General features: G+C 39.3%; 1 protein-coding gene and 1 long non-coding RNA gene across 4 annotated transcripts in view; one reads left to right on the forward strand and one right to left on the reverse strand.

Moving 5' to 3' along the window:
* Nucleotides 1-25,165, reverse strand: part of cntnap2a (contactin associated protein 2a) — a 249,149-nt gene that overhangs the window by 140,397 nt on the left and 83,587 nt on the right. For both annotated transcript variants that reach the window (XM_088282986.1, XM_088282987.1), the window contains exons 2-3: nt 19,203-19,313; nt 4,329-4,522 (exon numbers count right to left, since the gene is read on the reverse strand). In XM_088282986.1, the coding sequence (XP_088139112.1) occupies nt 4,329-4,522; nt 19,203-19,313 (305 nt within the window). The remainder of the gene's footprint in view (nt 1-4,328; nt 4,523-19,202; nt 19,314-25,165) is intronic.
* The window catches only part of LOC148318170 (uncharacterized), a 44,794-nt gene that overhangs the window by 5,712 nt on the left and 13,917 nt on the right, over nt 1-25,165 (forward strand). Inside the window, exons 2-3 of one of the 2 annotated variants that reach the window (XR_015839906.1) lie at nt 1,737-1,817; nt 4,166-5,389. This is a non-coding gene — a long non-coding RNA (uncharacterized LOC148318170). Of the gene's footprint in view, nt 1-1,736; nt 1,818-4,165; nt 5,390-15,987; nt 16,018-25,165 lie in introns of those variants that run through there. The other variant, XR_015839907.1, reaches the window with a different exon arrangement.

Below are 25,165 nucleotides of genomic sequence, written 5' to 3' on the forward strand. Positions count from 1 at the left end.
TTTCATGGTTACTATTATTCACTTGCTTGCTGCCCTGTTTTCTTTGAGCGTGGGCCAAATGGATCAGAGGCCAGCTGACAAGATAACAAGGACACTAATGTGTTTCCTGGAGCAGATGCTTGAAACATTATTTGGGCCCGGCGTCACTGCTCATCTCAAAATAACTTCCCTCCACCTCCCCGCCGCTCAGTGGCAATTAAAAAAAAAAAAATCTCCATTGCATTATTTCGATTTGAGGAAAATGCATTTTCAGTAAGTGGCACCTTGACTTGTCCTTGTTGTGGTTAAGAGCAAAAAAAAAAACCTGTTAAAGTAGACAAATTTTAATTCATTAATAAAATAATCTGGCATGTTGCAGGATTTAGGCACATTTTATGGCCGAGAAATAATTGAAATGCAGATTTGCTGCAACAAGAAGGAAAAAAACAGACAATCGTTTTGAGTGAAACCAAGCAGCAAAATGCATGTAGGACTATTTTTCATTGGTATGCTGACGAAGCATTATTAATGTGTCCCTGTTTGATGCACGATCGGCTTAGGAGTTGTGGCTGTGGCTGCGCCGGTTTATTAGATACATATATTACTGTCAGGTGGTCTGGTTGAATTACGGCTTCAAGCTTCTCATCCATACCAAACAACAGTGGCGGAGACTAAGGGCATGCTGGAATCAGCTGGAGCAAATCTATGAGAGGAAAATTAGGTTCTTTGAATGAAATGATGTTTAATATGCAACATTTGTTATTTCCCCATGCCCTAAAGTGTCCCCATTTCATATTTAGGTGCTCATTATCTCACTGAGACTTGCAGTGTTCAAAATTGAAGATGGAAATCATGCAACAAAGGTCAAGAACTACTTGGAACAAATTATCAATAAAGCCCAAAATTCCTCATGAATTTTTTTTTTATGTTAAACTGTAGTTGCATTTTGTGAATTGGTATTTGTAGCTGGAAATTGTGCAAGATTGTTGCCAGGAGAATATTACTTAGATTTTTTTAAATGCATTTTACATGTCCAAAATTAGTTTGATAGTTTCGCGATGGAGGCAAATTCTATCCTCTCAGTATTTAGCTGATTTGAAGGTGCGAGGTCAGTGATTCTCAACTCGTGGGTGCAGCTGAGTGTCTGGCTAGCGGGTGTTTAAGCTAGCATTATGCTTTTGGCGGGAATTCATTTGAAACATTTAAAAACATAACATGCTGGACATGTACTTCCACAGGCGATTATGAAGCATCGTTATTAACGTATATAAAAGTGGGTCACGACTTGGCTTTACTAAAAAGATGCGGCTCGCAGGGTGACAGCGGTTGACAACCACTGCACTCAATTATGTTAGAGAATAGCTCAAAATAATTGTTCTCACAATTGTCAGGAATATGGACATGAAAGTCAACAAAATTTGACAAAAAATGTACCAAATATAATCCAATAGTGTGCAATCAACCAGATGTGGCTGTTTTCCACTTAACTGAAAACATCTGTATTTCACCAAAAGATCAATGCACAAATCACAGCTTCATCACAGCTAGGGGGGAAAAAAGTGTAACTGTTGCATAACATACAGCCTGACTATAAAACCTTGACAACCTACTCAATGTTTCAAATGGAGTTTAAATTACCTCACTCATTCATCAATGTCATTATGACTCCGCACTTTCACAAAACCAATTATGAACTGTTTATCAGAGATCTTCCTTGGGGAATCGCGAAGCCAATACAATGACATTGTCTCTTGTAGGAAAGGACATTCATTCCTTGGGAGTCATACTTACTTATCAGGCCCACTTCTGATTGGCAGTGATGGAGACACAAGACCTGGGTTAGTATGCTAATTATTTCCCCCTTCATTTTAATGCTAACACTGTATGACAAGTTAATTGGGTGACCCATTTCCAGCTGAAATAAGTAGTGCGGAGCGGCACAATGGACAAGTGGGTAGCATATCTGTCTCACAGATCTGAGGTCAGGGATTTTGCATATTCTTTCCATGCTTGCGTGGAATTTCGCAGGATACTCAGGCTTCCCCACACATGGCAATAACACGCAGGTTAGGTTAAATGAAGACTACATTGAGGATCCAGCTCACCTTTGACCCTAATGAAGGATGTGGAGAATGTTGGGGGGGTCATTACTCTCTTTCTCTTTCTCTCTCTTTTAGTGCTGTCAAGTGATTAAATATTCTAACTAATTAATCACCAAAAAATTCCTTGATTTGCGAGATTTACTTGAATATCTGCAAAACTACCAAATATGAAGCATATTTAATTCAAAGCCTGTTCTAATAGCTTTCTATGATTATTGAATATGATCTAAACAGAGACATTTTTACCAGCATTTTTCTGAGAAACATTTCTCAAAACTGCCCACAAGCACCAACACTCCAGCAGTGTTAGTTTGCAAGACCCAGCGTTAACTTGAACAGGGTGTTTTGTTCTGAAATGCCAAAGATGTACAGCAAATATGGTACAATATTTGCAAATGATGCTAATTATTTTATATATATATATATATATACGATCACTTTATTGCATTGGGGCCTTACTGAATGCCCTTGTATTTTATCTCCTTTTTCATATAAAAGGCAATGAATAAGAAAAGCAATGTGTACATACATTATGTGTCGTGTCATACATAAAAAGCAAGCAGTAGTTTCCCCAAACAACAGGGAGATTAATGTGTTTTGGAGCATTTGTAGGAATCACAGAGGCAATGAATCAAGGTTAATAGCAAAACGCAAACACTTTGAAATATGTAATCATGGCTAATAGTTATGATGCAGAACACATAAACAACAGCTTAATTTATTTTTTAGCCATAAAAGTTCACATTTTCCAGCCTGAAGGGCCACAAGCTGAGCTTAGTACCGACATTAAAAAAAAAAAAACGACAAAACAAACATCGCTGATATTTTCTAACCAACTGAACATAATTATTGGCCTTGCATACCCATAAAAAGAGGACAAATGTTCACAGCCAAGCCATTTTTTTTCTAATCGGTCCATGTTTCTGCAGTTTTAGACACTATTTACTTTTTACATTTACACTGTGCTCTCGTGTGACCTGCCGTGGCTCTATCTTATCTGCGTTTGTATAACTTATTGTTCCAAGCTTCCTGGCTACATCAGAGTCGGAAGCATGAAAACAGTGTCCTTTAATATGTTATGACCTTGACGACAATCACTTAATATTGAATTGAATCAGGGGTCTCCCGATGACACCTTAATTCCCAAAGTGGGAGAGTTCTGCACCGACCTTGCTCAATTAGACGGAATGTTTCTGTCTGGGTTTAACATAGATCTTAAACGGATATCTTTTAATAACTTATTTTAGATTTAGGTGTATTGTTGTAGACTTACGAAGGCTCGTTTGTCCTCTGTGGCACTTGATGTAATGTACTGGTGGATAGGGTAGGCCAGTGGTCCCCAACCACCCAGTACTTTTGTAGTTGGTCACATAAAGAGGCAGACAATTTTATTTATTTTTTTTAATCTCCAAACCCCTCAGCTGTTTAGCTGCTCCTAACTAGCAATGCCGCCATCGGAGCAAACCTGAAACCTATCATGTCATCTTTTGGTCATGCACATTCACATGTAGCAATGATGATGCCGTATGTCTGATCATAAATAAAAATTATAATGCTCACATTTTAAAGCTCATTCATTATTCCTGAGGGGTCCACTTGTTCACTAGGTTATTTTTATATTCTAATTGTGTAGTACTGTTGAGTAAAAATAAATTTCTCTGGCCATTTGATTTAGTTTTTTACTTAAATTACTTACTTATGCATCATACTCTCTGTTGATAAAATTTAGCTCTATCTTCCACTATTTAGCTTTGTTTTGAGAGCAGGCCAAAACTCTAAAATCATGCTAATGACCTCGATTTTGTCACACCTGGTTTGTGGATGGTTATCGTCTACCAAGAGGGTGCATTTGATGCACAGATTGGTGGCAGAAAACTTTTTGAATCACTGAAGCAGGCCATTAGCCAATGATAGCCCATAGTCAGATGTAAGCCTCAAGTCGAATGTGAATGTATAATAACGGTGTAATTAATACATGATAATGGAAACAAGGCCAGAGAAACCTCATCAATAACTGGACTGATCTCAGCACAGTGAATGTTTCAGGGCCAAACTCTTTATGCTTTGTGCTTATGACTCTATAGAAAAATAGACATATGGGATTGAGACCAAGACGTGGCTGGACCTCAACATCCCCAAAGCTGTAGCGGCAAGTAGTCCATATTCAACACCACACACTACAATGACAACTATTGGAGAAGACGCATTGGATCAGAAAGACACAAAAATAAACAATGCAGCACTCACCCAAATGTTACCATCCTGGTGATAAGGTTTCCAGTTCCTTCCCGTGTCACTGTAGAGCAAACGGTAGCGCGTTGTCCAATCGGAGCTGCTGTAGCGACCTTGTGTGGCTATGGCACTCAGTTGCTTTCTGGAGCCGAGGTCCACCTGCAGCCACTGGTAGTGATCACTATCGAGTGGAGCCCATCCACCAGCACCTAAACAGTTCATGACATTTAAAAATAAGGTTCATGTTGTCTGTACCTCAAACATACGGTTGCAAGAAACCCCATTTATTTCCGTACAACCATGCCCTGAAGCAGAAAATCAATCACAAACCAAGATGGCCACACAACCATACGTCACAGTTTTCAGATTGACATGCGAGTGCCTTTTTTTTTTCTCCATAGAAAGTTGGGTGTTTATTCCTGGCCCCACTAAAGTTTCCCTGTTCTTTAGTGCTATGTAACACGGCTTCAACACAGATGTTAGCATGGGCCAGCCATGATTTATTTAAAGACAATTTGTCTTAAGATGGACTGATGAACATTATGGCTTTTAGAGACATTTTAGGTGCTACTTTTCATCAATTGTAAGCCAACATTCTTAATTGTCGGTAGAGTGGTACATCTCGGTAGAAATGTAATTAGTTTAGTGATCCTAATTTTAAATCATAATGTTCACGAATCAAGATGACATTTCCCATTGAACTGAATAGAAATGCAATTAATCCATTCCAGCCCTTAACTTGTTATATTTACGTGTATATATATTTTTTTAATTTAATTTGATGTGTGGGTGAAAATAAATACAACAAAATATCAAAATAAATAAATACTAAAATAACACACTAAACAAACATAAAGAGCTTATTGAGCTTTAATTATAAGTATGGATGGAAGGTCGACAGGTCTCTCTCCAAAATAACAATCTTAATCAAATGTTTTTTTCTTTTGTCAGTCTATTTTCTAATATTTATTTTTATACAAAACAGGAATCCAGAAAAAGTTTTTTGCCGTGTTAATAAGAAATCTAGCCGGCTGTTGTTACATTTGTGATTTAAAAAAAGTGTCTGTAAACTTGACTTCCACACACCCAACAACATTCTATCCATCTATTATCGCAGAGCAGACATCAAGTTTTCTGTAGGTTTTTTTTTTTTTTGGGGGGGGGCGATTGCAGCCAACAGTATCCCTTAAGTCATTCAGAATTGTAATTACGAATAAAACAAAACCGCATGACAATCACATTGAGTTACGGAGAGACTCAATGGTGGTTAAATTGTGCAAGAATCACAATACCGATTCGTCCGCTCTTCCATGCTGAGATGGTTTGCATAACAAAACATGAAAGTAACGAGGTAGATTTACAATAATTATTTTGTCCAGAACGTGACAAGTCTGTAACTCAAGGTTGAGAATTATTTTGCGCCAGGCGTTGCTTAGTTCGGGCACAACTTCAACGCCTCCAATCCTTTCACTTGCAGTGAACTCTAGACTGGCTTAATCTTGATTCCAAATAGCTCATTTGTTTCATACTTTCCATACTCTGCCTTGTAAATGTTGACACAATTTATCAAATAAAAGCATTAAAACATTGTTTATGGTGTATTCGTTCAAGCAGACTGTTTGTCTAGTATCGAGTTAGATGAATATCAGGTCACATTTTATGGTCCATCTATGCATTAAAAGGGGAAAATTGGAACTGCTGCCCTTGTGACCCTAACTCTGATAAGCAGAAGAGGATGGATGGATAAGAATAGATTGTTGGTATGACAGCAACTATGAATAAAAACCAGCTCCTTTGCCCATCCTTTTCCTATGTAAAGTGGCAATTTGAAAGGTAGATCTGGTCCCAGCCCCAAGACGAGCAGAAAAGCAGCTTGAAATTGCCATAATAACATTTTACATTGAGCGTGTGCAGTTACAAGGTTATATGTTGTCGCTTTATTAGTGGTCAGTGTCCAACAGAGAGCTGCTCAACCAAGACGGACACAGCAAAGCGTGGGTAAAGTCATGTTTTATTTAGCCCTTTACATGCAGAGACCTTCTGGCTACGTTTGAATATGATGAGTGACAAGGTCTCTTCTTCAGTGTAATCTAATTATGCATAGTTGAGGCCTATACATCTTGGAGAAGAGCATTAGTATGTAAGGCATTTCGGGATGGATTCCTTTCTGATATTAGCATTCATGTCGCAGTGACTTTTAAAAAATCCTGCCACCGTCAGCCATATACTGCACATATAAGTTTGTCATGTGTGGTGTGAGCATTCTGCCATTTGATTGATTCTAGTCAATGTAAAATAAAGAGCATATAATATACAACAGGCAAAGATGGGCAGTCCGTCTCGTCCCTGGCGGGATGCCCATTTTTCGGGCCCGGGGTGAAAAATTTAAAAAAGGGTTTGATTAACAAAGGCTGACTTTAGTCCGGCCCACGACTCATCCTTTGTGCGTGTGATGAACCCACTCGCAAAATGGGCAAATGACAAAAAATGCCTCAAAAGCGTCGCTACCATCTGTTTGTGTATGAAGAGACGTGCGACAGCAGTGTGCGTTCAAGCGTGCTTGTATTTCCTTATTCTGACATCACGGAACCCGTTCCTCCCACCTGCTACATTAAAATATGAGGGGAGCAATACCTCAATTCCCTATAAAACCAACAGTGCGTACTTACTTGCATTGGGCACATTCATGGAGAAGACAGAAGAAGAAGGAGACGAATAAGCCCATAATAAACCCAAGTGGATTTGAAGAGTAAATTAGCCAGCTAATGATGTTGAAATAAACCTCTGCTGTCATGCACGGACACTTTTTTTTTTTTTTTTGGAGGGGGCCGAACTGGAGTCAAGGGCCGACAATTTTTATAAATACGATCTTGGGCTCGAGGCCGAAATGGTACAAAGATCGCAGCCTGAGGGCGAGGGACTGATTGGCAAAAAAGGGGCCAAGTGCCCAACTCTGAGAACAAACCCCTCAGAAGTGCCATGTATTTACTTATCACCAATTGATTACTAAAGCTACTTGTATTCACTCTTCACGGTGTGTGATTGGCCAGTAACACACATCAACGCCCTTCAGTAGAAAGATTTGCTCCTGCGAGAGCAGCCGTCCTTCAGTTTTCTTCTACAGCGACTGATGATTTCCCTGTGCTTGATTGGCTTGACTCCAGCTCACGTTGCTCGAATCTGTACCCAGTGTTCCTCTGCTCGCCTCTGTTTCACTTTGTATGATGTTTAAAGTTAGTTGGTAAACTTGTTTTGTAACTCACACAGTGCGTCTGATAAAGCATAGCTTTTCTGTAAACGGCAATTGTTGTGCCAGAAGAGGTGTCAAAATCTAAGTCCAGAAAGTAAAAACCCTGCCAGTTTGGTTTTTGCTATAGGTGCTTCTTCTCAGCTAGCAGGTAAATTTAATTTAACTGTCGGTTGAGTAGAAGCACTTGCGTCAAAAACCTACCTTTAGCGGGGTTTTTACTTTCTGGACTTGGATTTGACACCTCTGATTACTTGGTTGTTTTTTTTTCCCTCTCTTTTCGTACGCTTGTTTCAATTTGTCTAGTGACAAAAAGTCAATTGGAGAAATTTGTTATTCCAAGGAAAATACAGTAAACAAGCCAGACAAATTATCTCCTGTTTGCCATTGCTGAAAGTTTGCTTGAATCTCTAAATTCATACAAAATTGTTCTAAAAGGGTTCAATAATTAAGTTTTACAAATGCCTAAAACACGTATGCAGTAAACATAAAGCTGAACCAAGCCTACATTTTAGACAATGAGTGATAAATGAATAAAATAAAATAGAAAAAAAAAAATCTGGTCTTTAAATAGTTCCTCTAAAACCAAATTCTGAGACTGTTCTGTAAATATTTATTCACAATTAGGAATATTCGTGTTGTTAAAAATGGTAATAATAAACAGGTTTTGCTTTTGTGATCAAAAACTGTTGTTCTTCGATAAATAGTTTTCAAATGAAATAAATATTGCAACTTGCTAAGCCATGTCAGTTTCGCATTTAAAATCTACCAATTTAAACCCCATCCATTTTTGACAACCCATGACCACTTCCTAATTATGCCCCGCCCACTCCGTGTCCAGATATTTAAAATGTAAACAGGTGAACAGCTATAGATAGTGGTCTACCCGCTCATCTCTGTTATTTATAAGTTCAAATTTGCATTGTAGAGAGGAGGATAAAATGGGAATCCGTCAGTGATGGACCGACGACCCTTCCATTGGTCGCCTACTGACAGGCTGCCCACCCCTACTAATCATGCAAATTAGCAGGATGACTGACCATTGTCGGTGGTCACCCAATGACGAGATACTTTAGTAATAAACAATAAAGTACTTCACTTCCCACCCATGTATTTCAACAGGAAATATGCAAATTCAGCTATTTAAATGATTAAAAAAATGGCAAATAATATAATAAACATAAAACATTATTAACTGTATTTATTTTATACTTCAAATGAAGGGCAGGGGAGAATGAGCATGAATCAGTCAAAAATAGTGACCATTATATTAAGGGAGCGTGTATGCTAAAGATAGGATTACATATTCACAACTGAACTCAGTATAAGGAAGAGTTGGCGGTGGCTCGACTACAAATCAGCCCTAGTACAGTGATTCTACACTAAGTGTTGCATTTTGTTGCGTAAAGAATCTAAACAGACGAAAGATGCACCAATTTCTAAAAAAAGACGGTTAAAAATTGGTTTTATAAAGTCAAAGTGGGAACGAGGGAGGCATGGAGAAGACGAGGAATGGAGTAGCTATTAAGAATTGCGAAGGGGACACGAGCGATTATGTCACATGATAAAAAAGTGTGAGCCACTTTGTGATGTATTCTACCCCTTGACAAAAATCCAATTATCCAATTACACAGCTATTACGCTCCGGCCCTGTCAAATAAACTGGACCAGTATGTGTGGAATGTCAATACCTCAAACACTATTGCTTCAAATCCATTCCCCTGAGAAGAAAAAAAAAAACAGACGAGGGAATGAAAAATGGGAGGAGGCTGAGAATTTTGGGGATGGGTTAGCATGTCAGTGAAGGGTAAACAAAGGCGACAGTGAAGATAGCGGAGTGGACATGTGATGCTTTGAGAAAGATGGTCGGAAGGAGTGTTGGAATGAATGACAAGATGGTGCATGGCTGAGGAGAAGAGAGCTGAAGAATTGGACGAGTAAGAGAGATGGATGAGCTAAGTCAGGAAAGGGAGGGATGAGAGCAGGTTTTATGGCTTTGGGATAGTGGGGGGGGGGCGAAAGATGAGATAGCAAGCGCATGGGCTAGAAGAGGAGAAGAAAAGGGGAGCGTTGTTATGGTAAAATGATGGATGAGGGCAAACGCGAAGAGGGGATGAGGGGGGCCAAAGGCAAAAATGAAAGAATGGGAAACCTGGGAGAAGGAGAGACAAAACGAGCCCATTCAAAAGTGATGAGAGAGGTTACATCGAGTAGAACACAGTTACTTCAGATCGCATGAAACACAAAGCAAAAATTGGAAAAGTTTGAGCTAAAAGTCAGGACAATAGAAGAGAGTGGAAAGTCATAAACCACGACTGCTCACTCTTCACTAAGAGGTGATGATAAATGGAAGGCCGCTGCTAGATTTTAATGTCTTTTCATTCAAAGTTGAGACTCACCTTATTGGAAACTTTTTGGCACATTCCGAGCGGTCATTAATAAAGTCACATGACGAGAGTGGAATGGGACATTCCAATGCCCTTTTGTTTGGAATATGAATCTTCTATCAGCTCAAACCTGATACTCCCTGGAATGATGGCGTTCTCATGATCTCTAGTCAAGCTTAATTGAGCAGCTGGCGCATTGAAAGCAGAAATTTTGATACAAAGACGAACAACTTTTGAATCCTTTATATTTACAAACATGTATTTAATTAATCCTCATCTCAAGACTGTGCACGACTGCAATCTTAAAAAAATGCACAACGATGTAAATTAATTTATATTGCAATTTAATTGAAACCAATTTAATTTCTTTGATTCACTGTCATTTTATCTCAAATGTTTTTAAAAAAAAGGCATTTTGCTTCGTCTTGAATGCAAAGCTGAACCATTTTATTAAATAATTGTAATTCCAATTATTATGTGTCGGAGCAATTGAGAGTGAAAAGAAGAATCTTGATTTGAGTTTGATGAGCATAGTAAACAAGTGCCATAAATGCATCCATCTCTGCAGTGAGACCCCTGTCTCGCTGTCGTTTCTTTGGCTAGCGACAGGTGCCATCATGGATGACAGCAACTCCGGCCATGGAGCGCCATCCCCAGCATCACACACGCGCGGAACAAACGGGTTTGCAAAGGCACTTAGACGTTTCGACTTTTAATCAGGGGCACTTAATGCTTTCGGAAATGACGGTAATAATGTTGAGATATTTCAACCATTTAAAAAAAAAAAAAACTCCCTTTTCACAGTAACTCGAACAAGTTGAACAAATTCAGCGGCGATTTAACATTCATATGCTTCACAGTCTTATCGGCCCTCTGAGGGAAGCTGTAACTACAACGTGCCCCGTAACAAAAAATGAGTTTGACACCCCGATATTACATTTCTACATTTGAACCAAGCCTTGTTTTAGTAAGCAGCTGTCACGTAATATTTATTAAGGACGAGGGAATGTGAGCTATCGGGGAGTTTATCTTAAGGTTGTTGGAATGTACAATGAAATTGGCTCACTCTGTGAAGCAGCCTCTGCAATGCGGTGAAACATTTCCTGTCATTTGCCTCAACAGCGATTTATTAAAAAATAAATAAATAAACATTTATTTATTTATTTATCCCCGCCCCCACCTATTACTCGCATACGGTATTTGGACACATAGAGTGATTGTCTTGTAAAACATGGATAACTGCAGAGATTTGCACCTGTAGAGAATATTCTTTTTCAGTCTGTCCATGTGTGCCGTCTTGACAACGTGTAGCATTGCAGTTAACTTGAAACTCAATTTGAATGCAAAGGACATAGAGTTCACAATTCCAATGCGAACAGAAAGTCCAGAATCATGGGCATATGATGATCAGTGTGCCAAATATTGATAGAACATTGTTGAGGGACTGTTATGTTAGTATTTCCCTCAGGTTGGAATTAAAAACATGCACCACATTTTTCTTAGTCTGTCAGTGGAGCAGGGCAGTCGCTACAGCCACTGAAGCCATGCACCCCCCCCACCCCCCTGCACACAGCCTAAAAAGAAAAATAGAGCCACGGAACGTATCAAATTTGCTAATGCAAACATGAGCATAAATTGAAGAAATAATTTAACACTCGCAATGCTTCACTATAATTCAAAGTCAATAGTAGAAATTCAGACGGCTGCAATTTTCAGAAAGTGCAAATAAAAAAAATCAATTCTATTGAATGCAGAAAAATGCATTGCATATTCTCACGTCTGCGCTCAAGTCCATTTTTTATGGGCCTTTCTTGAGCACTTTCAAGGGGTTACAATCCTTCCATTCAGACTTCTCACATCCATAATGTGTAACCTGGAAATATGTGCGCAACCACCAAAGAGTTGTTATTCGGTGAAGTCTGAGGGTGACTTTCCTGATCGTGGCGTGTTTATGAAACGTGAATTCCATAGAGCTCCATTTTGAAAATGTGCCACACTTTCATTGTGAAATTAAATTGCGTCATGGATCTGGATGTCATCACCAGTAATGCGTGTGTGTGTGTGTGGCACATCTACAGACTTTACCTTTACTTTGACTGAGCGTGGCTTTTTGCATTCACTTTTTAATAAATCCAATAAAAGCAATTGAATCTAAATACCATGCTCATGATTGGGGCCCTGTTTAGACTGTGAGACAGAATCCCGTTTTAGTCCATCCAGATTGAAACCACTTTGGTAGTCTGAACAGCCAGTACATGAAATCCGATTTTTTTTTTTTTTTTGCCAGACATAGTGAAACCACATTTTGGATATAGATTCATATCACATTTGGACAGGATACTCAATCTGAACAGCTGGAAAAACCCCAATCGGTTTTGAATGTCCCTTGACAAGATCGAAGGCGCCAGAACAGAGAGCACCCATCAGGGACGTACTGGGATCAAGATTCGGCCTGGGAATATTCTTCGACGGGACATAATCATCGACAGGCATGTGTGGGGTGTAAGGTGCGCACAAAATGAACAAAAATAATCAAGAGGAATATGTACGCTAAGTCAAGATATGAATATATCTTAATAATATTGATCGTTAGCTGTCGAGGAGAGAGACTGAAGGATGTGTGGGAGTCATAAAAGGCAAAAAAAAAAAATGAAACATTGCAGGAATGAGATGGGCAAATACTGTCATGAGTAGGAGAAAGAGAGGTCTGGATGAAGAAGAGCCAAAAGGTGCAGTCAAAGGTGAACGCCATAGGGAGAATGGCTGGAAGTGACAAGAGGTTGACAGACTAAAGGGGAGATGGAGGAGGCAGGCATAGGAGGGCGGGGGTACTGGGCTGGCGGTTACGAAGTGAGCGGAGTGCTAGTGCAAGAAGAGAGAGCGCAGGATAGAAGGAGCGTCAGGGGACCGCTGTCACTATCGTCGCGCCTGTCACATGCACAGATGTTCAGGGCCGAAAGGAGGAGGAAGAGGACGATGGGGTACGAGAATGATGGAGCAGGGAAGGTCAAAGAAACGAGTTCTGTTGGGAAATATGAAGGAGAGAAACTTAAGGTGAGATCTTAAATGCCAGGAGGAAGGGATCCAATAAAAACGTGGAAATGCAAACCATCCATCCATCATTCTCTGGCTACGCCCGGAAGTGGAAGCCAGCCAGTGAAATTCAAAGTAATGTTTCTCAATTGAAAACACAAATACAACAATAAAGTAAATAACAAAATACAGCAAACGAATCCCCTAAGGAGAGGTCCAAAAAATTATGGTGTTGATGCCAGAGAAAGCAAGGTGGTACTCGAGATGATACGGATAAAGGACTTTATCGTGATTCACTCTGGGGCATATATTCCATGGAGCGACCTTCGAATGGGGTTGTTCCCTGACAAATATGTTAGTGCATGCATTCTTCTATCGACTTAGACGTCTTTGGATTCCGCCCAGTGGAGGCTGTACTACAGTCTTGCGCCTCTCGTGGGCCAAACATCATATTGCATGTTTTGAGTGATCGGCAGGCGATGACTGCCATCGGCTGAATCCAACGTGATTGGTGCTAACGTGCGGAATGGGCTCGGCTGTAAATCGGAAGGGAGATTTGCTCTGGGAGACTACAAAGACTACATCAACTGGAGCAGCCAAGACAAACACCTTCAATCCAGTTTGGTTTGGTTTGCCTGCTACATATTGACAAACTAGGCATCGACCAGTAAATGAAACCATTTGCTTGTCAATGTACAATTTTCCTGTTGTAGGCAGACTCAGAGATCCTTGCCTTACTTTCCTCAAATTGGACCTCTCTTTCAGGCCTGAAGACTGGGTAAATATATGGGAATACTTTGGCAAATCAAAGTGGAGTTGTATGGGATCATTCCTAAAATTGACATCTTTTTCCAAAACTTAAAGCCAATAGAGCGAGGGTATCACAAGTCATTATGTCTGAATTCACAGCATTCAAGAAACCCTAGGCTGTGTCATTAGAGACGACCTCAAGGAAGGCTATGAAAGCTCCCTTTGGTTCCTTTCAACTGGAATCAAACAGTGTTCCACTGCCTCAGCATGTTTCACCACCGGCTTTTCTTGCCTTTGTTCATCTCTTGTTAGGCTGTCAAGCTGACTCCCTTCTCTGTTGTTTCTTGTGAGAGAGAAATGACCGGCGCTAACCTAAGACAACAAATCACAGACCAGAAAATGCTTCCGGCAGAGAAGAATGAGGCAAAAGTGTGAATCAAATAGTTTAAGTGTGAACAGTTTTGGTTCCTACATGTTGGGGGTGCGGTCTAATTATTGCATTGTCCCCGACAGGGAGGATAGAAACACATTTAAACTCTTCACACAGCATTTAACTTGAAAGACAGATATGCATCCAGCTGAAAAATGATCTTTGACAGCTGGTGGTCAGCTCGAATCCTACACAAGTTTGTCAGAGTGAGAAATAACATAACAGGATTATTGTTATGCCTGGAAAAAGTTAAACGTGTTGCAATTTCACAGGCTGTCATGAAAGAAAGGATGCAGCTCTGCTTTATTGTTTGTTTTTGTTTTTTTAACATGAGAAACTACTTTTTCATTCTTGTCTTGTGTCATCCCAATGTATGCCTTTGGTGCCTTGTTTTTGAAAATTCTGATCTGAGTTGGCCTTGGATTCATGCAAGAGTATATAAATCATACCGTCAGTGCTAAGTATTGCTGGGCTTAAAAGTTGCTCGTATTTAGGATTTATATTAAATATAAATCGATACAATGAAATTAGTAGAATGTACAGCAGGAAAATTAAATGTTGTTTTAACCCTTTCTGGCCTTGAGCACTATTTTCTCAGTTTTTTTCTTCAATGAGCTTCTACATTGTTTAGTTAAATTATGTATTCTTTATAACTGTAAAACTATTTTACTAAATTATAAGTTGAGTATTTAGTATGTCCATCTAGCCATTCCATTTCGACATCGCAGAAGCTGTACATTGGTCCCAGCTGACATTTGGTGAGACACCTCTTAGTCACAGGGCACTGCAAAACATTTTCATTAAAATCCACACGAAGGGTGAAACAAGTCCTCGAGAAATTCTAGGACCTCGAAAAAAAATAAATGCTCCAAGAAGTCTGTCTGCCTCGGTTACTCGTTCATTTGGTGTGCATCATCGGGAGAACAAAACAAGCCAAGTGCGGTATGATGCTAACCCGCTGCTAACGTGGAGAAAAGGCCAACTTTAAAATAAACCTTACCTTATCACATGGACATTGAAAGTCTTGAAACAGATTTATTGTGACATTGTTCCTAAAAGTGCAATGTGGGGGAACGGCAGTCTTTAGCCAGCGTTAGCGTCTAGTTGCTAGCAGCTAGCCGCTAAGCGAGTGCCCTACATATGCTAGCAAGAACTGTTATTGTTCAAATGCAGTTTAACGGGGCAAAATGTGAAACGTGTTATTTTCTCGTCTGTATTCATAATTGTTCTTCCTGTAACAAATGCGGATGTTTCTAGACAAAAAAAAATCTGAAACAAATAAAATGGCACTAATCATTTCCAACTAATTTCTGCAACATCTTGCATTATATTGCATTTAGGTTCTTTTAATTTAAAGTCACATACAGCACATGATGCAGTTCATTTATCGATGTAATTGGTCAGTATTTACCAAACATGGTGTGCGTATTTGTATTCATTTCAAAGTTTATTTATCCAGGTAAGTCAAATGAGAGCAGATTCTCATTTGCAATATTGACCTGTCAGCAGACAGCAGTAAATAAAAAAATAATAATAACCAAAACAAAATATCCAATGATAACAATCAAGCATGATTCGGTTGGTTGCCTGCATGTCTGACTACTGCTACACTTTAATTGTCGTATATGATTAAAAAAAAAAAAAAAAAGCGAAAAAGAAATCACAATACAGTCAGTCTTGGCTGGGTACTACATCATAAGGCATGTATTAATGAGCTCCTCCAAATATATTATTGAATGAGTCTTAAAGTTCCATTGCTGTTTGTGAGATGATTTAAGACATAAAATATGTCCAGGCAAGTAATTTAAATTTCTGTCATGCCACCAGGGAAGAGACCTTCACTGTCAGTGCAAAAAAGTGAGTGGGTGAGTATGTAAAATGTGTGTTTTTTCTGCAAGCAGGTTTCGTCTATTTTGTATCTGAGGGGAAGAAATGCGTGCTTTCCAAAGTTCTTTACAAAACAACATTAACACAGAGTCATCATGGAAATGAATTGTGTTGTGAGGCTTCTGAGAAATGCAGCAGAGAGTCAACAGCTGGTTAGCCCTCTGCCAGTGCTTCATCTTTCTGCCATGGAGCACATGGAGTCGCAGTAATTTAATTAGAAGCGGCCCGCCATTATCGACGGATGAGTGCAATGGCTCAGGACATCAAACAACTTTACTAGATGACACGCAAGACAAAAAAAAAAAAAAAGGGCTTTCCAGAAGACGGATGGACATAATTGTCAAGAGGTGACAGCACAGTTGGACCGCAATGATGTCACTCGTTTCAATAAATTAAACGTTTTGGGGGTGAGGGAACAGGGGGATAAAAGTACATTTTGACTTTCAGGGAGAAAACAGTGAGTGGGATTGAGAATGGAACTTTAGAAAATGGAAAGTGGGTGGATGAAGATGAGATGGAGAACAGAAAAGGAATGGATGTGATGGAAAGCGACACAGCTGAACAAGTAAAGTATGAAGATGAGAAAAGAAAAAGGAAATGGAATAAAAAGGATTAGCCACGACAATGTCATGCTTGCCCTCTTTGTTCAATAGAAAATATATACGGTATAGGAATAAATAAATAATAATAATAATAAAATAATAAATACACAACAGCAGGGAGTTGTGTCAAATAATGAGATGATGGCACATTTAAATTGTGCCCGAAAGTTGCGATTAAAAATGATTCTGAGATGCCGCTGTGTTGATATTCTCAGCAACTATGTAACGGCAATAAAAATTATGATAAGGTTAGCGGAAGCGTTAAAAAGGCAAGTCAAGGCCACCTTCAAAACAAAAGCATGCTAGAAGTATTGCATTGGTGTCAATGTATTATTTGCTAAGCTTTTATTTTGAAGTTAGCATTTGTGTTGTTGGTGTATTATGATATGATTGTATTGTAAAGTTATTTTTTATAGTTGTGATCATCTACAACAAGCTACCCATCAATCTTTCCCTATTTCAGTCATTGGCTCAAGGAAAGCACATGTCCCTCTCATCCTTCCTGATCTTCATTTCCTCTGTGTCCCCTCTCCAATCTTCCCCACTCCCTCATTCCCTCACCTCTCATTCACTTCCCTGGTCTCCAGCCCTCTTCTATTTTAACTTGTATCCACAAGGCATCTGTCTTCGATTGGCAGCACACTTGCGTTGAGAGGGGGCAGATCACGTGACTCCCCATGTGAATCTCTCATCTATCTGTGTTTGAAAACGCTTCTGGCATATGATAGGCAACTCAGTCGGGGTGAGTCTAGCAGAAAGGTAGGATGAAGTAGCAAATGTGCCATTTTGTAAATTAATTCAGAGTTCTGAATTGTTTTGTGGTCATTTATGGTTAGGAGCAGTTCGTTTAAATGGGTAGTTAGAGTGTTGATTTCATTCCACTGCCTCTGAGAGACTTGCAATTTGGAGATGTTTCCACACTGTTTCCTATCCATCATAAAAGGCCACGTCTTTTGGTTCCATTCAATTTCATTCATACAAATCAATAACCTATCCCCGTTGATGTTTTTACTTTTACACATAAGCATAGTTAAAAAAAAAAGCCTTATCTCACGCTCACTGTCACAACCTCCCACCTCCACGAAAATGGCTAAACACGGATGCACACATTCCCTCGAAGACGTAAACGTATGGCGCGACATAATAGCTGTCAGACTTCTCCAGCCCATCCTAATAAGACCCGCGCATCCCATTGATTTTGTGACTCCCTTGGCAAGTTAGCGGTATCTGCTTGCAAAGGCCGCGACTCCTCACAGCATGTTTGTCGAAATATGGTTGTAATCTTTGAGATATCTTTGGGGTGCATTTTCTCATTTTGAATGCCGTGCTAAATCTATTTGTGTTTGAGTTGGAATCAGTTTGAGTATAAATGAAAGTCTGAGTGAACAATGGAAGCTTTCTAGCTTTTTTTCTGAACTACTCAAGGGGAAGTAATGCTTCAGTCTTACACTTGCCTGTCAGAGTTCATATTTCGGGCTCTATGTTCAAGCCCAATGCAAGATTTGTGCACGACGTGATAAATCAGCGCATTGGCAAACTGCACAAGTTGTGTTACTTTCACAAACCCACACAACTGAACACAGAAACGGGTGGTTTGCGCTATTGTGGGCGTGAACACAGCTGACTTGATTTGCTGCTTTTAGATTAGGACTTTTTAGCCAATGGAAGTGACTCTTTAAAATCCTCCTCTGATATGGCAGAAGGAGAAACTGATTTGATTCAAAGGGTTCTATGCACGCTGTTGTCATATTTATGAATGAAATATGATGACATCCATCACACATATAAAACTTAGACCTGGTTACAACCAGCACAAAATTTTAGTCTACTTTCCACCACCAAATTGTCAGGTGCCAAAGGCCAAGAGCTGCCCTGCCAGTTCCCCAAATTTTTTTTTTTTTTTTTACGCTCAACCACACCTGCTGTCTTTGAAGACAATATAATTGCCTTTGTGTTAAAAACATCATTCAGATAGCGATCCAAATTTGCATTGGTGACTGTTCAGAAAATCCAATAAATTCCAGGATACTTTTAGATTATTATTCTATTTCCTGCATAGAATTATTTCTCCAAAGGAAAAAATATAACGATGTATAAATGAGTTACTTTTACTCCACACACAAAATTAATTGCACTGTATCTTAAATATCTTGGACGTTTAAGTGGACATTTATCACATATACGTCTCTTGCCCTAACTGATGCATACTAAATTAAAGAAAGAGTACACTTTTTGTAAACCAATGCGCTCATTCAGTGGTTCATTTCATTTTCATTTAAATGCCAAACGTAATGAAAAAAATATTGATTCAATCATCATTAATGTTGGCCAGGGTGTTCTGCTCTTTTCCTCTTTTTTTTTCTTTGAATTGATCTTCAGTCACAATCTCTACAGGGAATGCATTTGACAAAGAAAAGATGTTTTAAAGCAAATGGAAGATTTGAGGAGTTGTTTGGAAAAAAAAATCCATGAACGGTGTACTTTTTTGTACTGCAAGTTTCGGTGGGTGTGTGTGTGCGTGTGTGTGTGTGTGTGTGTGTGTGCCAGCCTTACCTCCTCGCCTGTTGAGCTTGGCATATCCAGGTGCATATCCATTTGAGAAGACAGATGAGCTGGAGAAGGCGGTGTGCGGCAAAGGGGAGGCCAGAGCCTCATCACATTTTGCTGTGAAGAGAGAAACGATATGATGACCCAGGGAAGCAATTATAGGAGGAAAAAATAGGTCATGCGGATGATAGCTACTGGAGGAATTAGGAAAAAATTCATTTTAACCAGAATAAAAAAGACTTTTTCAAATGTTTTTGTTCCAAATACACAATGACCCACTAACTTTTAACAACGCCCACTTGTTAAAATAACACTTTTGTACTAGTTAAGGTGCAGTACATTTTATACAGAAATTGCTCTGGATTCCCACGAGAACAGACTGCATATTAAGAGTCAAGGGTCTACTGTGTTTGAATCTTTCTTAATAACATTGTAATTTTACAAAGCCTCCACAATTTAGTCAAGTATCTGTCCCAGTGTGCACTATGTCTGATAAACAAGCTTTCAAGAAGTAAGGAGGATAATGTGGAACAAATTGCATTTTAAAAGCAGTTACAAACTCTCCAAAGTACTTTGTGTTTTATGACTGCTGAAGTGCATAATTTAGCATGTTAATTTGTTGAAGAAAGAAAAACATTTTATTCAGCATGCACTTCCAAACTATTTTCTGTTTTTTAACACCACACTATAGGATCATCTTTAAGAATGTGCAGGGGAGCCCATTTATGAGATTCATTACATCGCATTGGAGTTTGAAATTTAGTGCTGCTGTTTTGGCCAGCAGTTTATTTCAAATCTGCTCAGATAATGAACAATAACATTGAGGACCTTTGATAATTCCAGTTACTATTTTTTTTCAATTGGAAGATATTGCGTTTATTGTTTGTAAATAGAGGAATGGGGGCAATTTGAGGGGAAAAATCTCTTCATTGTCGTTTTTGGGAATAATCCATCCAAGTGAAAACCAAAACAGAATATTTGAAACGAAACACGTTTTAATGCTTTTCCTAACATACCCTCCCGTCATGCCAACATGACTTTGAATGCATCCATCTAATTAGAGCCATATTTCCCTATCATTATTGAGCCAAGGACACGTTACTTTCGACCAATCAACATGGCGCACCACCAAACAAATGATTGAAAAAATTATGTACCCAGTGTGAAATTAAATAGAGTGATTTTCTGACAAATAACGTGTAGTTGGTTCATTTCCGGAGCTCTCTCGGCACCCCAAGTTGGGAGTCACAATACCATCCGGAGTGGCAATAAGTCAGAAAAAAAAACACTGGGCGAAGATCAACAAAAAGATTCTTTATTGCTGTGAAGTGTGAGCAAAAAATTGTTTCCAAGTCCCCATAAAAGGAAGCCGCAGTACATTTTTGTCCGTCTTCTACAAGGACAGTAAGAATCTTATCACTTTGATATAAACACGCATAAAGCAACAAACATTCATTTCTTCCACTACATTAGGTTCCATGCCGAGAGAAATGTGGTCTGCCAGGACAAGTAGATGCAGTCCATAGCTCTCTGTCATGGCCCGTCGTATTGTGTGCACCAGTGTGTGAGAGTCAGATTTAGAGTGGAGACCATTGTTTGCGTCGTGTACCTGTTTGTGTTTGCGAGAGTGTGTAGCGGGCTCGGCCAGTTGGCTGGTCAGACATATTACGCGCTGTCACAAGTGCACTCACAGGGTCAAATAAATAAATAAAGAGCACCAAGGCTCAATAATTTGAACGTTTCTGCATGCGAAATAGTCTGCGGTGTCCTTCACGGACAGCAAGTAAAGTGTATATTTTCTCTGCCCGTTACGACATGGCAACACACACCTATACACGCTCACACACACACAAAATAATGAGGGCTCAGGCACAGTCACGTAGAACTTGGGGTTGCGGCACATATTTTATTAAAATTATATTTGCACTACCTCGCGCTTTGTTTTAGGATTTAACATTTAATCAGATAAAATATGAACGTGCTGGCCCACTCCGACCAGGGAACCCGTGTCACTAAAGCCGTTGGAAACCTACTTTCCGTACCACCTTGTATTATAAAAGCCTCATGCTTGCATTCTCAACCTCCAGCTGAGAGTGAGTTTAGTTGTTGTAATTCGACTTGTTTTGGTCGTCGGGCTTTTTTTCTGATAGGTCGATCTGATTAGATTAGGTAAATGATGCAGTGTAGGTCATTTGCGCCTCTTAACGTATTAATGATGATGATGTCACATCAAGCATCTGGAATGCATCCAAAGTGATATAAAGATTACAAATGTAATCATATGCCTACGAAAACAGTTTAGTTGCCATCTTGTGCGTGCACAATGCTTTTGTTCATCCGGACCACTCTTTGAGATTCTCATTGGGCAATACTGCACATAAAGAGACACAATATATAGCTCTATAAAAGGAGACTGGGGGCAATGAATGACACGGGGGGAGGGCGTTAATGGAAAGAAAGTGTATTTTAAATGGATAAAAAGGCACTGTGAAGATAAACATCAGTGCCAAGAATGTCCATAAAAGCAGTAGCTTATATTTACGTGACAATTACCATTCTTTGAAATTAATGTAGAACATTTTCGAGTTGGGATAATGGACACTCTGACCCAATAGTGTTGCCATATTTGTAGATTATGAAGTGAGGCTGGATCAATTCAAAATCAACTCCACACGAGTTGGAAATGAATTTTCAGTTTGTTTATGCACTGAGTGCAAAAAGATTCATATCAATAATAAAGACCATGCACATTCAGCACCAATAATATTATATAAATGCTTCTTAATGCAGACAACTTGGTCATAAGCGTTCGAGAATGGCTCCCTGATATTTGCTCATGTCTCAAGTGGATTCAGATATTTTCGGCACTTTGGGCCAAGCAAATGTCATCGTTTTCCCAAGACAGAGATGCACAGGTATATTTTGTGTACAATTGTCTGATCAACAAAAAAGGGGAAAAAAACAATGGGCAGTCAGAAAAGCTAAAGAGAGTGTGATAGAAACATTGAAAATGGGGGGCGAGGCAGGGAGAATGAAGACAGAAGCTTGGGGCAAATGGAAATGGCTGTGGTCCAGTCTTCTTATTGACACTTTGAGTCAGGGAAATAACTACGATGTGGGAAAATGGGAAGCAGGAAATGTGTCAAGCTGACTGCCAACATTTGGGAGGGGAGCCGCAGTGGGTTTGGCTGCTTCTCAAATGACTTTGCATTGGTGGAACATCTCTGGAGCTAAAGAGAGTTGGCTACAATAAAAATGTAACAGGGCTGCGGGCAAGCGAAAATCAATTTGGCACGTCAACCAAATCGCAGCCACTCACCAAAATTTTGGCTTGAATGCGACTCTGCTAATGCAACTGCCACACGCTGACCTCTCTTCGAAATGTAAGTGTTTAATATCTCAGCTGCATGGTTCGCAACTTCTATGCATAAATGCATCAACTAATGCATAATTCACAAATGACACACTGAGAACGTGTTAAACAAGCTTGCATGAATAATAGGGTCAAAACATTCAGTGTTCTTTTCCACACCAACAATACAGCAATCTTTATTTAATGACAGAAGAACTCCACACACAACGCTTCGACGGCGTTGTCAAGCCTGCTCTCTTGACGGCACAGACTGCAGAAGTTTGGGGACCTGGGGGCTTTTTGTGGACTCTGGTCATGAACACAGTGGAGGTTGTCAAAAGTACCAACAGCTGCACGGAGGTACAGACCGACTCTCTCAAAGTGTGGGCGACTTGTTCCATCTGCGTTTTTTTGTTTTGTTTTTTTTTTTGCTCTCTTGGTGAAGCTGGAAGAAGCCTGTTTTCCATTTGCTTGTATTTATTTATTATATATTTTAATCACATTCGCTGTCTGGAGCAGATGCAGCGATCCTTCACAAAATTGTATTTTGCTTCACCCAGATGCCCTCCCCTCCAATGACCTACTTTTTTCTGTTATAGCCATGAACTAGTCCATCTCTGTTATTATATTCTGATCTCCAAAAGAGGTTCTCAACTGTATGACATGGTGGGAATTTACCGCTCACAAGATTTACAGGTAGAACCAATGGATGGGCAGTAAGTAAAAAAAATAAAAATAATACACAGTTTTCAAAAACAATAACTAAACTCTACTCTCTGTGAATTCTAAGGTGTGAAAAATGCTAAAGATCAGAAAACTGTGAAACCTAATTTACGCAGATATACTGACTTTTGGAATTAGGCCAGGAAGCCGATCAAAAGTCCTTAACCAAAATATAATTACAAATAATTCGTCAGGTCCACAGAAGCTGTACGTTGCATGTTGCTAGCTCATTGCATGAGATCACTGCAGCCAGGAGGCTTTATAACAGGGAAATAAATAAATTCAAATTAAGCGATCAGTGGCTCTTACCGATGGCATTGAAAGACAAGACGAGACCACGACATAAAATACTTAATTGTCCAAGGATAACAAGGTCAGACAAAATATACTCTCTGTCAACGTATGGAATTGAAAATGTTCACAATTAATATCCCATCAGATAACTCACCATTTGATAGGACGCTAATTATTATTAATATGCCAGTCACTATTCTGGCCACAGCCCAAAGTCCAGATTGTTGCGATTGTGCTGTCAGTAATTGAAAAGCGTTACAGTTCATCGTTCATTTCTGATGAACTTCCACAGCTTTGGAGAAATGGCACCACAAAAGACACTCTGTCACAAAATCAAGTTGTTGTGTCAAATACTTTTGCAAAACATACAATCAAAAGGACGGTTAGATCTGTCAAATGAAAGCCTATCTGATACCACCATTTTTTTTTTCAACTTTCAAAAGCTTTTTGAACTTATTTTCCCTCATCTGGAAGTGGGCAAAGGGACACTTGCTAATTAGCAATCAGCCACATACGGATCCTGACCTGTACACCTGGAACTGCACGACAGCAACTCCCAAGTGGTTTTCAAGGAGCGGATTGGACAGGCCAGCACACAAATTTAACAGATGTTCCAACGCATCCAAAAAGCTCTTTTAATTGCCACTACAGATGGTTGTGACCATCATGGACCTTACAGTACTTAAAATAAAATGTCAAATCAAATCAAAATACATTTGCTGGAAATGAAGTTTCAGTGTTGGTCATTGGAGGATATTAAAGGGTTAGGGGATTACACAACTGCCAAATTCTCTTGTGTGGAATACACCGTACATTTCATAATATATATATATATATATATATATTTTTTATTTTTTTTTTTCTTCCCTGCCTGAGTTTTTGTTCCAATGTTTTCAGACCTGTTTTTTTCTTGCATCAGGCTCAGTCCATCCCAAATAATATATTGGGTATGTAACCTTGCTGTGGTGTCACACCGCTGTAAATCTCCGAGGCTTTTGCTTCATTTTCGTCATAGGCCACATTTTCTTTACAGATTGTAGCTGGATTGAAGTTTTGCAAAGCCCAACATGGCACTGGTTTTAAACAGCAAGAGGATTTTGTCTCTCACAAAGACAACAAGACAACAGAAACATTCAAAAATTCATCAAATGCTACTTCACAATCAAACAGGAGGAACTGTTCATCAGAAAATCTTCATTTACAAAATCATAATTCTGAATTTTGACCATGATTGTCTGAGAAGTATCAATTAAAGAATGCATAAACAGTATTTTCGGTTGACGTTTGCAGTTTGGCTCATTTTGAATATTTTGGCCCTCATTGTACTGTAGAGGGGTTGGCAATTTTATGGCGTCTACCTTGTATTATAGTAGTTTCAGCACAGTGTTACATTATGAATCTTGGCCCGCATGGATCCATCAGCAGGGGTGGAAGGCGCAGACTATCCAATTTCAAATCATGCAGTACCTCCAGTGGTGGCTAAAATGACAATTTATTTCAATGATAAGGTGCCAAAACTTTCTTTTGAAAATTTCAATTGAGTTTTGTGAAATTGTAATATGGAAGTCACTGGGAAAATGCATTGGACTTACATATTTTC

Source organism: Idiotropiscis lumnitzeri, chromosome 19 (assembly GCF_059441095.1).
Source record: "Idiotropiscis lumnitzeri isolate Australia: NSW breed Sydney's pygmy pipehorse chromosome 19, RoL_Ilum_1.0, whole genome shotgun sequence".
Classification (NCBI taxonomy): Eukaryota; Metazoa; Chordata; class Actinopteri; order Syngnathiformes; family Syngnathidae; genus Idiotropiscis; species Idiotropiscis lumnitzeri.